Source organism: Poromitra crassiceps (assembly GCF_964638095.1).
Source record: "Poromitra crassiceps genome assembly, chromosome: 10".
Lineage (NCBI taxonomy): Eukaryota > Metazoa > Chordata > Actinopteri > Beryciformes > Melamphaidae > Poromitra > Poromitra crassiceps.
Genome location: NC_139631.1, coordinates 21,329,422 through 21,347,552, shown reverse-complemented (window position 1 = coordinate 21,347,552; position 18,131 = coordinate 21,329,422). Strand labels below are relative to the sequence as shown.

General features: G+C 41.7%; 2 protein-coding genes across 2 annotated transcripts; one reads left to right on the top strand and one right to left on the bottom strand.

Moving 5' to 3' along the window:
- Positions 1-3,274: 3,274 nt before the first annotated feature.
- On the bottom strand, positions 3,275-11,797 carry pes (pescadillo). The gene is made up of 15 exons (XM_083644439.1): positions 11,657-11,797; positions 11,360-11,439; positions 11,091-11,244; positions 10,692-10,801; positions 10,214-10,385; positions 9,987-10,076; positions 8,462-8,578; positions 8,255-8,335; positions 7,659-7,748; positions 6,289-6,419; positions 6,038-6,163; positions 5,373-5,557; positions 5,128-5,276; positions 4,858-5,025; positions 3,275-3,721 (listed from the first exon to the last, which is right to left on the bottom strand). Exons 1-15 carry the CDS (start codon positions 11,678-11,680, stop codon positions 3,641-3,643), a joined length of 1,758 nt encoding a protein of 585 aa, XP_083500565.1. The 5' UTR covers positions 11,681-11,797; the 3' UTR covers positions 3,275-3,640.
- Positions 11,798-12,406: 609 nt separating this feature from the next.
- p2rx2 (purinergic receptor P2X, ligand-gated ion channel, 2) lies at positions 12,407-16,383 on the top strand (the record flags this gene model as incomplete). The annotated part of the gene is made up of 12 exons (XM_083644762.1): positions 12,407-12,546; positions 13,174-13,309; positions 13,401-13,472; positions 13,717-13,792; positions 13,887-13,983; positions 14,083-14,163; positions 14,327-14,480; positions 14,930-15,060; positions 15,177-15,267; positions 15,584-15,649; positions 15,773-15,850; positions 16,258-16,383. 12 exons carry the CDS (start codon positions 12,407-12,409, stop codon positions 16,354-16,356), a joined length of 1,221 nt encoding a protein of 406 aa, XP_083500888.1. The 3' UTR covers positions 16,357-16,383.
- Positions 16,384-18,131: the final 1,748 nt, after the last annotated feature.

Sequence of the window (18,131 nt, the reverse complement as noted above, 5' to 3'; positions counted from 1 at the left end):
AGTTCTCCTGTCAGTCATTATTTTAGTTTTATTCCACATCATTTTGAAATGCTCGCTCACCCACTCTTGGCAGGCAGTGCCACAACCTTCATTAATAAAGCAACAGTGTGGTATGACTGCACACAAACACCTAAGACAGACTCAAGTAAACACGGACATGGCTCAGGTAAAGTAAGAGCTTGTTAGATAAAGAGGAATATTGTTCTTAGTGTAAACACCATGGACGTACGATTTTGTTGAAATGCTTTTTCCCTGGTTACATTCGTACACCTACAGTAGCCTATGTGTTACAATGTTAGATAAGAGGCTCTGTCGTTTTTTTAGACAATCCTGTTTCCCTTTCAGTATGTATAATTCTTGAGATGATTATCAATATTACTGTAAACAAAACAGATGAATTCAAGTGTTCAATTAATTTCAATCAAAATAGATAAGACGATGGAGTCCTTACCCTCATGCATAAATCCAAGGAGAAACTATTGTAGTAGTTTCTCTACCAAGCGCATTATGAGTGAACTTCAGCCTCTCCCTTCGCTTCCAGAAGTCTAATAGAAGATGCACTTATGTCTGATCCTGACATACACATGCTGTTATTAACAGGCCCAGTCCAGCGCTCTCCTCATCACGTCCCAGTGCTGCGAAGCTCATTCATCTGGTTGGTGCGCTCCTCTTTCCCTCAGCACACCTGATGCTCCTGGCCTCTGCCTCCTCTTCCAATTTCAATTCCTAGACTGATCGAGCTGAATGAAGCATCACAGGGAGGCTCATCTAGCCACCTGTGACGTCAGGCTCACTGTCAGGGGACTTGAGCTTGTCAGTGTGTGAGAGAGATAGAGGGAGGGAGGGAGAGGAGAAGCTGTATGGTGCCCATTCTGTGACTACATACAGAGGGCTATTGAGTGTGGACACTGGAGTCCGAGCTGCAAGCTGATAGGAGGGGTTGCAAATTGCAGAAAAAGAACAAATGCAGAAAGCACAAGAACAAAGGCATCAATTGTACCACTTGATCAAGACTGCTCTTTCTCTGTATTGTTTGAAATGCTTATTTAGCAAGCGGTCTATACATGATTTGGAGGATGGTACAAAGGATATCACATTAAATTTGAACTACAAATAAATCAATTCACTAAACAGGTAAATAACAAGGATAGCCCTTGGGGTGGGGGTTTGTGGTATCCGGCCAATAATCCATTTTATTTTCCTTGTTAGAAATATTACATTTTAGATTTGTATTCCATGGCTGGCAATAACTGAACTATAGGAAAAACATTAAAAAAAACTGTATGTTTTTTTTTTTTTTTACAAAAAGAGCAAATGATGTCTCTCAAACCTCTGTATATGTATCAGGTGAGAAGCTACAAGTGATTTCTAGTTTTAAATACCATGGTATAATCCTGGACTTGACTCTCAGCTTCAAAAAACAAGTTAAACAAGTTGTTGCAAGAACAAAATGCAACCTAAACAACTTCAGACATATTCAAAAATGCCTGACACCAGAAGCAGCAAAAATGTTCTTTCATGCCATGATTTTTCCACATATAACATACTGTCTAACCTCTTGGTCTCTTTCCACTGATGCAACAATCAAATCTGCACAATCTGTATATAAACAAGCTCTCAAGGTCCTGGATAATAAACCAAAAAGCTATACCATCACTGTAATATACACAGTACTCCCCAAATATGGTCTCCTTTGCTGGGAAAATCTTGTTAAGTTTCACAATGGTTGTTTAATGTTTAAAATTCTCAATGGCTTAGCACCTCCTCCATTTACCAAATTTATCTGTCAGAAAAATCCTGGGAATAGGCTAACAAGATCAAGCCTACGAGGCGACATACTTGTCCCAAGGAGGAAAACATATTTCGGCCAGGCAACCTTCACAGTAAGAGCTTCCCAGTCTTGGAACACCATACCATTGAATATACGCAATAGTAGCTCATATCGCTCTTTTGCACATCATTTTAAAATTTGGTTGAAGAACAACCAGACCTGCCAGCATACCTAGGCACATGCTCGTCTTGTCTACCGCCGTCTGCTGGCCTGTCTCTCTCACTGCACTGTTGTTGTTGTTTTTTAATGCCTGCATATGTGCCTGTTTGTTTGTCTTTGTTTGATCGTCAGATAGCATGCTTATGGTTTTATGTATGTGATCTTAATGTTGGCATGTCTTCAACTGTCTGTGCTGGTCTGTCTGCCTGTATAGTCTGTTTTAACTTGCATGGTGCCCATTGCTTTGGCTTGCTACATGTTATATTTCCTTCTATTTTTATTTGCTTGTGTGTTTTATTGTTGGTGTTTGCTTTTAATGGCTATCTTAAGTTCTGGCCAAGGGACATCAGTTGAAAATTAGCCGTTTGGCTAACACTGGCATGTTTACAGTCATGTTAATTAATGTGCACTGTCCCTCAAATAAATAAATGAATACAAATACATACAGTACATAGTTCCAACAATTACATTATAAAATCATGTTAAGCTTGTGGAATTGCAACTTTGATACATCTCTTGTGCTAACTATAGCAATGTTGTATCAATAGAGACTTAAATAGACATTCAACCAGGGAGTGATGAGTCCATTTGGCTCCGTGTGCCGGGATGCAGCAATATGTGGTCATACAGCCTCAGCCATTACAGTATGTGGGAGCTTTCCCTCCCTCCCTCTCTCTCCACACTGTGGCCCTTCAACAAACAGGGAGACAGCATAGGGATCATGCTGCTCATCCCACCCTAGCCGTGTCCAGCCACAACAGTGACGCTTTTGTTGAAGAGGGTGTGCCGTTGGGTGCACGCACAACAGAGTGCCAGGCTGAGACCCGGACTGAGTGGGCATGCGTGGAATGCAGATCAGCCACAGGGCGAGCGGGGGGAGGGGCCAGCACGGGGGTCACTTAGTGAATGAAGAGATTGAAGAGTGGAGGGGATGACTGGCCTGGCCCTTGGCCCACTAACATCACAGCACCATCGCAGGGGCCAGAGGCTTTTGCTCCTTCGTCATAAACACCCACTGGTCATGCATGGACCAATCGCAGAGCCCCACCCGCTGACCTCAGCCTCTGTGAACTGTAAGGATGCAGACTCGCATCTCATGGGGCATAATTCCACCCTTTGATTATCTTCTCCCATCCCTCCACGGCTGTGGCATGTGACACCCACAAGGCTGCTCATCTGCCATCAAGTGAGTTATAGCTTGAGCCATACATTATTCAGCGTTGCTAAACCGTCTTGAACCTCCCAGTGGTATTGTGAAGAAAAATACAGCAATTAATCAACAATTAGTGGTATTCAACCATTTTACTTGAATATTGTTGCAAGATCACAAATAATAAAGACATACATTGTGTTATACAATTCTTGTTACTGTAGAAATAGATTTAAAATAAAGTGAAGGAAATTTATTGTGTAACAACACTGGAGTTCATACAAATGAGAGAATTGCAGACAATCTCAAAGCACATTTACACATGATTTATTTTTCACTGTTCCTCATCCAGCCATACAGCCATGTCATGCTGCATGGAACTCACTCACAGAGTCATATACACTCACATGTTTCATGACACATCAAACAGCAATGTATTCAACTTCATGAAAGTTACATACATAAAGTCAGTCCGTGAAGAATCTCTCATTAGATGACTATTATTTCTTGGCCTTTTTCTTCTTCTTCTCCACCTTTGCGGCGTCATCATAGGCCTTTCTCTTGGCAGCAAGCTTGTTTGCCTGTGAGGGGGAGAGGATGAATTGAGTGAGTTAATGAACAGTTGGGAGTTCAATAGTCAGGCTCACTGGAAGCAGGCTGCGGGGATAAGCTCTGCCATTGGTGCCCACAGGGCTTGACCTTAAAGTCGAGCTGAAATTGGATTCTCAGGGTCTGTGATTCTTTATCGTGACGTATTCCGACTGAAAGAGGGTAGAGAGGCGGGACATAGCGTGTGGAGTTTGATTTGACCGTTGGAAAGTGGGCGTATCTGGGATTAGGGACTGGAGTTGACTGACTGAATGTGAGGTGCACTGCAGGCGAGTGATCTGTGCCTTTGAGCAGCGCGAGAGAGCAGTCCGCACGCCGCACCACAAAATAATGTATTTTACCAGACAAATCGAAAAACTACCGATCACGTTTCAATAACTGTACAAACACAATATAATAACAAATGTTAGTTCATTTAACACAAGCCAAGTAACGTTGATAGATAGATAGATACATAGATGGATGGATGGATGGATAGATATGGCCACATTCATTTTTGGATGCTTAGATTGTATTTTGGGACGGTTCCGGGACGATGGTGAAAAAAGTAAGTTTCGACCCCTGGGTGCCAACCATTTCAGTCGGAGTGAAGGGAAATCCCTTTCCGCTCCCGTGTGTTGCTCTCAAATGGCTCCGCCACTGTGAAACAACAACGCTAGCAAGCTAGCAACCTACACGCTGAAAATGGCAAGTTTTGTGCAATAAAGCACGCCTGCTAGTACAGGTACTTTCAGTGCAGGTACTTTCAGTGGATGGTTGTAAAGGTAACAGAGCCTTTTTTCCCGCTACACCAGAGTGAGTGTAAGAGGAGCCAGACTCTCTCCTGTGCGGGTACAGCGTGAAACGGAGAGTCTGGCAAGCAAGAGTAGGAGTTCAAAGACCTAAGTGGTGTTTAACACCAGTAACAGTGAGGTCACCTGTGCTCTAAAGGGGCCAGAGGGGTGGCGGTGGGGTTATCATTTGGCATGCAAGCTCAACTATTCAATACTGTTGACCATTACCAACCAAAGCGAGAAGCGAGTAGAAAATATATAAAAGGCCATGTACCTCCACATATCTTTTCCCTAAAGCTGGATTTACATTCACTCAATAAGAAATTGCAACCAACCTCTCGGACTGTTCTCTTCTTTCCAAACATAATCTTGTCGTACAGGTACTTCTCCTTCTTCTTCATCATCATGATGGCCAGGCGTTTCTCCTCTGCTTTCTCCTCCTGCTCCAAGCGTGCTGGGTTTTCTACCTTCACTTTCCCAGCAGTCACCTTCACTGGCAGAGACTGTAAGGAACAGAGACGAGTTGTCAAAAGGTTCAGGGACCAAAATTATGTAAAACAAGTAATGACACAGATGGTGAGGAAAGATGGTTAGATGTCTCTTACCTTGCCCTGGGATCGCTTCTCTTCTATCTTCTTTAGATTCATCTCTTCTGCCACTTCCTCATCATCATCTTCTTCCTCCTCCTCTTCGTCATCGTCATCCTCCTCTTCTTCTTCCTCCTCCTCCTCATCCTCTTCCTCCTGTCCTTGTGCTGTGATGCAAGAAGCAAAAAAAACACATCAGTTTTATGTTCACAATCTCTAAAGATTTGAATACTGAGATGACAGAGAGGTGCCGCGGTTCGTACAAGATTTTTCTCCGCGTTTCAAAGCCATGATCTTCAGTTTCTCTGGGGGAACGTAGTCTCCCTCCTTCTCCTCCACGAAGGGGGACAGGTGGGGGGGCAGAGTCACTCCGAGGAAGTAGTCCTCAACAGGCAGGAGGATTTTGGCATTGACACAATCGAAGACCCACTGGGGCTGGATGTAGTACCTGAAACAACAGAACAGCCATTGAATATGACAGCTATAAATGTAACCAGATAAGACGATATCGAGTGTCCTATTTTTCAGAGATAAACGACTGTATCGACTGAATATGGAATTACGAGAACACATCATACACTGAGTTGAGGACCTTTTTCTTTGAAAGCAGCATGAATGCATGAATGGGTAAACAGGTCATGATGGGACGTGTCATGACCCTTGGAGAAGGCGGAGGGAGTAATAAAGAAAAAGGACAGAGTCTGTCCCTGTTCCTTTGAGGCACAGGAGCAGGAAGTGGACTGTGAAAGGGGGCATTGTGGGGGATAAGGCAATGTACATGGGAAGAGGAACTTTCTATATCTAGAATTCAGAAATGTAAATCTCACTTAGGCTCCAAACAGCTCTGCTCTAGATTTGAAAAGCAGGAAAGATGTTTAGAATGGAAGAAAAACGGCACTACATGAGCTTGATGTATGACGCCCCCTACCTGTTGATGTACTGCTTGTCCACGTTGGGTCTGTCAACAATCTGATGAGTGATGGTCTCATCTTTCTCGTCGTATGCGCTGCCAATGCAAACAGACTTGTCCCAGGACACCTCCGCACCATAACACCTGAAAGTTTACAACAATTACAGAAAGGACTGTCAAATGATTATGCATCAATTGGAGGTTGGGTGGTTTCTGTGGTTCCCTGGCTACTATAAATGCCGTGTGGCTCGGCAGCAGCGCTCACTCACCTGAGGACAAAGGCCATTGCCTCTCGGGGCACTTCTCTGTTGAGGAAGATCCTGAGCCCTTCAAAAAGCCTCTTCTGGTCCTCCTGCTCCTTCTGTTCCTTTTCTCTGGCCTCCATCTTCTCCACGTCTTCCTAAAGAAAAGCAGAAAAGGCCCACTTTTAAAGACATCACTTTCAGTAGTTGACAAAATTCACTTATTGTAAGTCGCTTTGGACAAAAGCAGTTGTGTCAGCTGGTAGATTCTACCAGCCACTTGTGTGTGTGTGTGTGTGTGTGTGTGTGTGTGTGTGTGTGTGTGTGTGTGTGTGTGTGTGTGTGTGTGTGTGTGTGTGTGTGTGTGTGTGTGTGTGTGTGTGTGTGTGTGTGTGTGTGTGTGTGTGTGTGTGTGTGTGTGTGTGTGTGTGTGTGTGTGTGCGTGCGTGCGTGCGTGCGTGCGTGCGTGCGTGCGTGCGTGTGTGTGTGTCTTTGTGTATTATATGTATACACAGATATTATATATATATATATTATATATTATTATTATATTATATATATATATATATATATATACTGTATAATGTATATATAAAAAGATTACCCATGATTAATTCTTTGTAAGACACTGTCACATTGCCAAAGATACATAAGATACATAGTACTTAGCCTGGCATTGCCAGACCAATTCACACTGCACTGCGTTGCATTTTGCAAATGTGAATGCAATTTGCATTTCCTGGGGGGCTTTACCAACGGCCGCAGTCCGAAATACCTCAACCAATCAGAGCAACGAAACATTAACGCAGCGCAGAGCAACTGAAACACATTTAAACAGACTAACTTTTTGGAACGGATGGGCATGAGGTCACAGTGACCTTGAGTCCAAGTGGACGTTTGAGCCAAATTTGAAGAAATTCCGTCAAGATGTTCCTGAGATATCGCGTTAACGAGGATCGGATGGACGGACAACACAAACACATAATGCCTCCGGCCACGGCCATCGCCGGCGGAGGCATAAAAAAACAAAATAGGAAATATATGTGACAGTTAACAGTTAGTGGAAATCATCACACCAATTGGGCAAAACAAACTTTCCAGGGTGATTAACACCTCATTCTTAGCGACCAAAGGTGTAATCCCCAGTCTCACACCTCAATTGATGCAACTCCTGTGACAGAGATATGACCATATGACCTCTCAAATTCTGTTTTAGTTTAGCTTAGTTTAGTTTCAATTAGCCAGATTTTTTTTTGTCTGTATGTTTTGACGACATTCATAAGAATCAGGAATGACATCAACAACCTCTATTTGTCTACATATTTATACAAATAAGTTGGAGTGGATCATTTCTTGTGACATGGTCAAGACTGATGCGTTTACAGAATACATCTTACTCCTTCAACAGGAAACTGGTCCAGTTGAGCCTCCTCCTCCTCTGGTGTAGAAACCACCCGGGCCAGACTGGAGCTCAGGGCTGACAGTTTCTACACAACAACCGAAAAGACTGAGTTTATGAAGAGAACAATATTATGAGTTTATATTATGTCTTGAACATGGAGAAAAAAGCAGCCTCTATATATACACAATATGGGTGGATTAATAAATCAATATCAATACATATCGCAATAAAATATGCCTAAATAACAATATATTTTTTAAATACATTTTCAATATACGTTATTTATAGCATCAGTCACTGACTCGGTGCAGCAGGGCGATGAGTCAGTGCAATGCGTTCAAGCAGAATACAATAGACTTGGCACATCCATTTTTCAGACATGTTTGTAGGTGCAGACATCCGTCGTGACATAAATGGCAGTTTTTGCCATGGCCTTTATAGTGTTCACACACTAACTGACTAATATCGTAATCATATCATATTGACTGATATGAAGAAGTATATTGTGATATAGATTTTTGGCCATATCATCCAGCCCTAATACACAACCTCTCATGCAGTACAGTTGACTGGAAACAGAAAGAGCCTCACCTCCAAGTAGCTCTCGGAGTCCATGGCATAGTCATCATCGTCACCCTCTGCTTTCTGATCTGACTCTGCTTTGGTGTCGAGCTGGAAAGGAGGGGGGGGGGGGGGGGGGGGGTTAACAGAGTGCAGAGTCACTAGGCGACCAGAAATCTCTAAATAAGGGGTTACAACAAATATGACATGTAATACAGAGAGCAGAGTTTGAGGTACCTTTGGTGGGTAAAGCAGATTGAGGGAATGGTAGAGACGGAAGTTGACAAACCCCAGGAGGGTGGTGTAGAACTCTGTGAAAGTCGCCATCACTCTGTAGTCCACGTCTGTAGGGTGCTGGAAGAGCAAAGATTGAGTTTAAATACATTTGTCTTTCTAAAAGATGAAATAAAGAAAACATGATTGTGGACATTTTTAGTCTATTTAAAAGTCAGTGAACTCATCCTAGGCTAGCAATCATTTACAAGATGGTGTTCTGCAAACAGACCTAACTGACCTCTCCAAAGTCAAGATCCTATTGATTAAAACTGATATCTCCAACAGAATGACAGCATCATAATCAATGCCGAGCCACATACTGTGTGCTATTGTACACATTATTTCACTGATAACCCCAGCAAAGGAGGTGATGACCGCAACTGTGCAAGTGTATACCGCAACTCGTCTGGACACATTACAGTCAAACTGTTGGCAGTAAGTCTCCGTTCACCGTTCATATTACTTGCCCAGATATTTTTCAAGCCATATGCCCATATGCTCTCTTTCCAGGGGTGTCAAACTCATTTTAGTTCACGGACCATACACGACCACATTTGGTCTCAAGTGGGCTGGACAAAGAAAATCAATAACCTAAATTATAAATGTCAAAACATCCAAATGTTCTGGTTTATTTTAGTGTAAACAATTACAGGTACATTTTAAAAACATTTTTACGTAGGGTTATCTCAGCTACCGTCAAACAAATGATCAAATCTACTGTCTGTAACTGTACATTACAATTGATGGCAACTGTACAATTCTCTATAGTCAAGGGTAATGAAAATAGTTTACCTAGTGATGAACACAGAAAACATGAATAGGCTACTTAATATTTAACTTGCTCCTGAAACCTGGGACCTGTTAGCCTTCACAAGTGATCACATTGGATTGAAGGATTTCTCAGTGCAATTTTTACACTTTGCAAACTCTTCTTCTGTGGTGTTTTATGGCAGTTGGCATCCTTTATGTTGCATTACCGCCTCCTTCTGGATTTATAATCCACTGTTTCCCTCCTCACTTTGCAAAGTCAGCCTGTGGGCCAGATTGGACCCTTTCGGCAGGCGAGTTCTGGCTCCCAGGCTTTGACACCCCTGCTTTATACCCTGATAAAGACTCTGTGAGTTGAAACATGTTGGTTATCCCTGCTAAATTAAAGGATTTTTAATTTATCAGAGTGCCTTGGATGGGTTTTTTTTACTGCCACCTGCACCTGTGGACTTCCTTGATTATTGAACTGGAGAGTCACTGCTTTTTTTGTGTTCTACAAACACTGGCTTATTGGCCCAATCCAGCACTCCCATCTCTATCTACTCCGTTCATATTACGTGCCCAGAAAGTACATTCCTCCTGCGTCACGGGCTGCTGTCATCCGCCCTGTGGCTGAGACTACCTTTTTCCCCTCTCTCTTTATTTCCTACCGGCACTGCACCACATGACGACTAGTCAACAGATCACTTTGCAGTACATTTCATCATTCTGCACTTACATTATGGGAGAACTGGTAGGGCACCAGCCATGTAATGAGTTGTCCCAGCACCTCAGCCTGATAATATATTCCCTTGATGGAGAGGAAAACCTGGCAGGGAAAGAGACGCATTTAGTGTATTACAGAACAGATCAGTGAACTTAACACATATCCAATAGCAAGATAGGAAACCCCTAAACCCAAGGCAACCTGGTCACTGCTGTACTTGGCAAATTGGCACCTCTTACCTTCCTGAGAGCACGAGATGTGATTACATAGTTCATCCACTCCACTGTAAGGCGTCTGCAGAGCTGGATTGTCTGGACGTGGCATTTTCCTGTGCGGGCAAAAGTGGAGAACAGGAAGCCCATGGAGAGAGCGTCGTCGATATCACGGAGAGCATCGATGAAGGTGGGGTACCTGGCACATAAAGGAGCAGCAGTGAGGCAATGCAACTAGTAGTTATAATAATAATAATAATGATGATAATAGTTTGCAAAATTCAACCAAAAACAAGTTCTGCTGAGCAGCAATATTTTTGTATAAAGCAGGCAGCAATATGCAACTCCCCCCCTTTCTTTAATTATTTTACAATGAATTTATAATTCCCATAATTATGTTACTGGTCATCTGCTGCTGCAACAGGCACTTTACACAAGGGAAAACAGCAAATGTCAACAGCGCCCTCCTCTGTTGACTGTTCAGTACAACACTTGATGGTCTCACCTCTCTTTGATGATGTGGTCCAATTTATAGGTTGGCTTGTTCTGCCTCAGTCTCTCCACTCCTGTCCATTCTGATTTTCCATATGCCTTCCTAAGTTTACGTACAAATACCTGTTAAGATAAAACATAATGACAATGTGAGACAGTGTTAATACCTGACAGCTTTATAAAGAAAAGCTCACTGGAATAACATTCCGTTTCAAGAAAGTACAGTAAAAAATTTAATTAAAATAAATACAAAATAATACAAATCACAAAATTAGATATATAAAATAAGAAGTAATAATCAAAATGATCAATCAAATGTTCAGGTGACAAACAGAATTATCTTCAGTTTATGCTGGTATTTGTTGTCTTGTTCATTGTAGAAGAGAGACCACATATGCTTGTAATACAACACCTTGTAGTCTCTGAACTTCCCAACAATGGGTTCATGCAGCAGAAAGCGGATGTCTTTGAGCAGGTAGAAGGTCCTCGGGGCTGTGGATCCCTTGTTCACCTTCTTCTTGTGCTTGGGCTCATGGGGGTAGATGCCTTTGAGGATGCACAGGCGTCTGAGAACCAGAAAGGTATAACATACAAAAAACGTGTCAGTGATATATGGGTGCCCTTAGACAACTGGACTGTGTCCTTGATATGTAACGACGATTTGATGTAACGTCACCATACCTGAAGTCTGGGAGGCTCAGCTGTAACTTCTTGCGAGCTTTGTTTCTGGTGATGTAGTTGGTGGCAGAACCCCTCTCAAACTGCAAAATGAGGACACACGCTGCTTTTAAAAACCCACAAACCAAGGTGTTCTTTATTTGCTAGGTTAACTAGCTAAATACTTGGAACTTCACCCTCCTCTGGTCAACACAGATTATTCTAGTGATGTAAAATCAACTAAAGTTATCTGGCCGCTAATGTTAGCTAACTAGCTAACGGAGTTGGTTTGGCCGACATCAGTCCCACACGGATACTCACCTTTTTCTTCTGAAGACCCCCCATTTACAAAGAATATGCAAAGTTCCGCACCAGCTTGGAGATGTTTTAACTGTCTAGAAAATGTGTGATAAAAATGTAAACAGGGAGACCGCCACCATACACTAGTCTAGCACGTGTCGTTTGACATGCGCGGAAGAAGAAACGCAAAAGCCAGGACCAGTGGTAGTCCCTTTTTGCGCCTGAGTAAAATTGACAGATCTATTTCTCTCTCTCTCTCACTCTCTCTCTCTCTCTCTCTCTCTCTCTCTCTCTCTCTCTCTCTCTCTCTCTCTCTCTCTCTCTCTCTCTCTCTCTCCAATCTTTCAATCTAATCTATGCTTTCAATATGCTTTAATTGGCATGGCAAGTTATTATTATTATTAATAATAATAATAATAATAATAATAATACTAATAATAATAATAATAATAATAATAATTATTATTATTATTATTATCATTATTATTGTTATTATTATTATTTTTGTTGGATAGGACGACATACTATCAATGGATACAGTAGATTGACAGGCGAGGTGGGGAGGGAGAGAGAGAGGGAGTTTTTATGCCTGAGTAAAATTGACAGATCTCAGAATAGGGTGATTCCCCCATCTCAACCCCGCCCCCTTCTCTTTCCTCTCATGAGTCTCCTCAGCATGCAAAGAGCGCTGTAGAGAGAGATAGACAGACTTCTCACAAGGCACAAGACATCTCGGGACATCTGCAGAGTGCAGACACTTGTTAATTCAGAATGGGACTACGTGAGTTTATAAAGGATTATTTTCTTGGCTTCTGGGACTATGAGACCCCAAAGGTGATGGTGGTTAAAAACAGAACTCTTGGAGTCATATATAGGGGGGTACAGTTTCTAGTGATCACCTACTTCATCTGGTAAGCTCTGAACTTGTATTTTCCATGCCTGTAAAAGCAAACATCTACATTAATAATTTAGAGAGTTAATTCAATTCAAAGGATTTGGTAACTTAAGTTTGTGACTTCATAGCCTTTTCTATATTTTGTGTTAGTGGAGAAGTAAAATGTGTTCATTTTTATGCTTCTTTTAGGAATAGATTATAACATATTTCTTATGAAACACAACATAATTTGTAAACAGTATGTCTTTGTGTGTCAAACAAATCTTAATTGAGCTTACAAAGGCACAAAAAAGCAGAGTGAGTTCAAAATTCTCAAAACCTGAAAATAACAATGGTAAGGAAATGCCTCTCGCTTGCATTTCACTCTCGGAAACAAATGTACAACATAATTGAAGTCAACAGGAATGGTTTAGTCTCTCTGCCCATTACTAAATGTAATTTGATCTAAAGAGGGCCATTTTCATAGATCTGTGACTTTATGATGGCTTTTGAAAAATGATCCAATTAGAAGTCTCATGTAGGCTTCTCCAGGTTCAGCAAAGGGGGTTGAACAAATCCAGGGAAATCATCTTCACTAGAAATAATTTTGTGGTACAAAATGTTGTATTGTATCATTAATATCTGTTATATCATCCTCCTGAAGGTATGTCTTCATAAGTCAGAAAGCGTACCAAGACAGCGAGACTCATCCGGAAAGCTCAGTTTACACTAAGATGAGGGGCACCGCCAAGCAGGGAGACCATATCCTGGACACAGTGGAGTACGCTCGACCCCCGGAGGTGAACTCTAACCTGAGTTTATCTGTCAGTGCCATTATCTCTTACAATCAACCATACTTTCTAATACTCTCTTCTGACATTTCCCTCATAGGGTGGCGATGTGATTAGTACAATATTGAGACGTGACGTCACGTACGATCAGGAGCAAAACACCTGCGCTGAGGTGAGAGGTCAACAAAATTTGTTGTCTGCAGTTTACTCTAAATGTCAGAAACAAACAAAAGATTAGTGGAATCTCAGATCATCATTACTGGACCATAACAGTGTCTTTCTCAATAATACAGCATAGCCTACAGTAGCTACCTGCTGCTATGCAGGAGAAGAAAATGTAATAAAAGAGTATCAGTTACCAGCCCTCTCAGGAAATCATACTCTCATGACTGAGCAACTGTCTTACTTTATTTCAGCATTTCTCTGTTGCCAACGCCAACTGTACAATGGATTCTGACTGCGTCGCGGGCGAGATGGACTTTACCGGCCATGGTAGTGTTTTGACCTCTGATCAAGTCTTTCTTTGTGTTAAGCTGTGTCTGTATCTGTTGCTACAGTGTTTCCCTGTTCAAAACACTGTCTGCAGGCAGGAGGACTGGCCGATGTGTTCCCTACTACAACCAAACCTTCAAGACCTGTGAGATCCACACTTGGTGTCCTATTGAAGAATATGCTGCAGTACGGTAAGGCAAGCTGCTTGGTCTGGACAAAGCTGCTTGTACTAACTATACTATACTATACTATGCTGCAGTTTACTCTAAAGGTGTCATTATTTTCAACAGGGAGCCCCCATTAAAGGAGGCCATCAATTTCACAGTCTTTATTAGGAACTCTATCCACTTCCCCAAATTTAAAGTGCTGAGGTAAAGTACATTATGTTGTTGGCACCCCCATCCCTCTCAAAACACACACACACACACACACACACACACACACACACACACACACACACACACACACACACACACACACCATTGCTACTGGCCACATCTGCAATGATTCAGAAGGTGTTCTTCTCTCTGGCAGAGGGAACCTCAAGGACTACTCAAGGAAACGCACTAGGCAGAAATATCTCAACAGGTGTCATTACGACGAGGAAAAAGATCCGTACTGCCCAAACTTCAGGCTGGGCTACATTGCAGATCAAGCCAGGGAGAAGTTCAGTGAGCTCTGCAGGACTGTACGTACCATGAACGCACTAAGGCACATGTGTCAAACTCGAGGCCCGACGGCCAAATCGGGCCCGGCACCTCATTTTATGTGGCCCGCGAGAGCTAATGAAGAATAACATTTGCGCAATACAATTCTAATTGTAGTTATTTCTAACAGTTGTAGGCTACTAGTTGTCTGCCTTTTTTTTTTTTACTATAATTCTGCTTTCAGAGCAAGAGTTATATTAAGTTATTACTAAAAACCAATAATAATCAAATCAGAGCCAATTATGTAATATGAAATACATTTATATCATGTTACATTTACAATCGGCCCTTTGAGGGCAACCATAATGCTGATGTGGCCCAGGATGAAATTGAGTTTGACACCCTTGCACTAAGGTTTTGATTTTTTCATGTATACAAACTTCAAAAGCATTTCCAACCCATGTGTGTAGCATTCTTGTGCTTTGGTCAGGGAGGGGTGATTGGGGTTTTCATCAACTGGAACTGTGACCTGGACTTGGATCCTTCACGCTGTAAACCCACATATTCGTTCCGTCGTCTTGACCTGCGAAAGGACCTGCTCAGCGCTGGCTACTACTACAGGTGCAGCATCCCACACTGAGGTTTTGTGCAGCATTTTACATTTCAGGTTTCAATTTGGCTTGTGATCAGCTTGTTGCACCTTGTTCTCTGTGTATTTTCTCCTTATCTCTACGTAGGTTTGCTAAGTATTACAGCAAGGATGGGGTGGAGTCTCGGACGCTAATCAAGGCCTATGGTATCCGTCTGGATGTCATAGTTCATGGACATGTAAGTGGATCATCACTCCATCATCGCCCAGTTTCCAAGTCTAGTTTACTAGGGTATCGGCCCCAAAACCCTCGCAGCTCGGCTGCTGTGTGGCCTCGCTTGCTCTGCTGTCACAATGCCTATGACATCATCAGTGATGTCATAAGATGATTTATTTTTTTCAATAATGATGTGATGATGTCATAGACATTGTGACATCATCAGTGGGACAAAAATTGAAACAGAGTCCACTTGCTCCCTTTCATATAAGGAGGATTTCCAGCAGGCTGTTGGGACTCGATTTCTCTCTATTTACTTCCATGTAATTTCTTTGCAGGCAGGTAAATTCAGTGTCATCCCAACCATCATCAGCACAGTGACTGCCTTGACATCGGTTGGAATTGTGAGTTTATCATTAATTCTCCCATTTTTGCCTGTCTTGTGATTCTAAAGTGACCATAATCATGCTTTAACACATATCATTTTCAGATCTCTGCTTATTTACCTATAATTGTGTCCCCTCTAGTGTTCCATTATCTGTGACTGGATCATGCTGACATTTATTGATAAGAATGAAGTCTACAGTGACAAAAAGTTTGATGATGTGAGTAAGAAGTATTTTATATATTTACTGTAGAGAGGGAAATAGGAGGGGTGATGAAGGAGATAAAGCTCTGGTGGCACTCAGTCCAGACACGTGTGGCTTCAGATGGTGGGATATTAACCAGTCGACTACCATACGGCACATAATAGCTCAGTTTTGAACAAAATGTAATTTCAATGTCACAAAGTGATTCATGTTAAATCCACAAGTTATTTTTCTGCATCATACCTCCAACCCCTTCATAAAAACCATGAGCCACAAACTCTATACCTACTGTGCATTTTAATTGACTGCATCTGCAGAATCATTGAAAAGTCACACATCAACTTTTTTCTGGCATATTTTGAGAGTTATACTGTGTCTAATTCAGTAATTTGCAATATTTGTCCATTGCACTGCCTCCACAGATTACTAAACAGACCACACAGCCTATTTCCACAGAGTTCAGCATCATCAGCAGCTACGGCTCAAACCACTCAGACCTGTCGGAGGGTGTGCCACTCTGATGCAATCTGGCCTCCTTCCCACAATCCTCTCTGGCCACGTGTACAGATGCTCCTCTAACGACTGACTTCAAGACACATTTCAGTGTGAACTGACAATAAAGTATATCGTATCGTATTCACGACAACAGCAAGTGGTTTATCTCAGGTGTTTGCACATGCAAAGGCTCTTGGATGGGCTGACCGCCGTGCAGTGCTTCATGGGAATGAACTGAAAGACAGAAACAGAAAGACGCATCCTGCTGAAGGTCAGCTGGTTCTCTACAAGTATTTTCCTGCAGAGCAGAGTCAGTTTGGCTACCATCTCAAACATTGTCAATATAAGTAACCTGAACTGTACTGCAATGGATGAATTATATTTCTCTTTCAGTTGACATGATTTGAGATGATATGAATACCAACCCCTTTTTCACAGCAGCCACTTTGTATCTCAAAGGCAGGGTAAACACAGGTGCAACCAAAACGATAATGAGGGTCCCAGCACTGGAACACCTAAATGGAATGGAAGTTGGAAACCATCATTGTTTTGGTTGCACGTGTTTACCCTGCCTTTGAGACACAAATGGCAGATGTGAAAAAGGCCAATTGAATAAAACATAAAAATGGTTGATGTTTTCATGTATTAAACTTAATAATTTCATAGCAAAAAAGTCTATATGTTCAGAGAATTGACATTGTATTGACATTCAAATCCAACATTAATTGTCCTTTATCAACTAATTTCTGTTAATAGTTATTTCATTACAAAGTATATCACATTGACCATTGTTCTTTTAATTATTATTGCATAACAAGAACTAATTTGTAGAATCAAAATATTTGTCTGACCATGTTCGGATTAATTTGCTTCATCTTTCAACCTCAAGTGTTCAGCATGAGAATGAAGAAAAAGGCAGAGGTCTGTGAGGAGAGCAACGCTTTGAACAGTAATCAAATAACGCAGACATTTCCCACAAAATGGTTCCTAACAAGATTGTGGGGTAGTGCGAATCCATCTGGTCTCCAGAGGAGAATAATACAAATGTCAATGGTGAAAAGGACTTAAGACTGAGGTCTAATGGATCATTATCCTCCACAGATGGAGCCCGAGGACAGTCACATGTCACTTTAGTCATCTTGTACTGCTTTCCATTACAAATGCATAAAAAGAAAGACAAAAAAAGGAAACTAAAGGACAGCAAGTGCTTTCATTCCTTCATTTGAGACGAGCGATCTGTCAGCGAGGAGACAATCTAATTGTGTCAGTTCAGTCTGAATGTGATTACTAGTCTGGGAGATGCCCATCAGCGGGGAAAGTGAGTCATCTGTGGGACAATGAGGTTATCGTGATGGAGGTTCATGGGTTGACATCATTTTTATCCACACTTACACACACATGCTAAAATCACAGAATCTTTCCTTCACATTCGATCAGGAGCAAAATCATTCACAGCCGGTCTAAAACTCCCTCTGATCTTTTATCACCTTTTAAACAAACCATATATTTTTCTCCTTGTAATCTTTTATTTCTGTGTGCCCTTTTCTTTGATTTATTTTATGCAAAGCACTTCTGTGCTATACAGCTAAACCTGCCTTGCCTCTGAATAATCCTCACTACAGTAGTTTTTCTATATTGAATGGTAAAAGCAGCATGCTCAGCAATAGAAAAATTTAAAGTTCAGAAATAATTCAGTTTTGCTCACTTCACCTATAAGAATCAATAAGTTATATTCTGTTAAAAAATGCATCCTTTCAGCTAAAGAAAACATTAAAGTAAGTAACATGGAAATTCACAACAA

Coding starts and splice junctions, on each gene's coding strand:
- pes (XM_083644439.1), bottom strand. CDS start 11,680: ATGGGGGGTCTTCAGAAGAAAAAG. Junction 8,579..9,986: donor CCTACCAGTTCTCCCATAAT/GTAAGTGCAGAA, acceptor TTGCTCTTCCAG/CACCCTACAGACGTGGACTA. Junction 6,164..6,288: donor GCAATGGCCTTTGTCCTCAG/GTGAGTGAGCGC, acceptor GTAAACTTTCAG/GTGTTATGGTGCGGAGGTGT.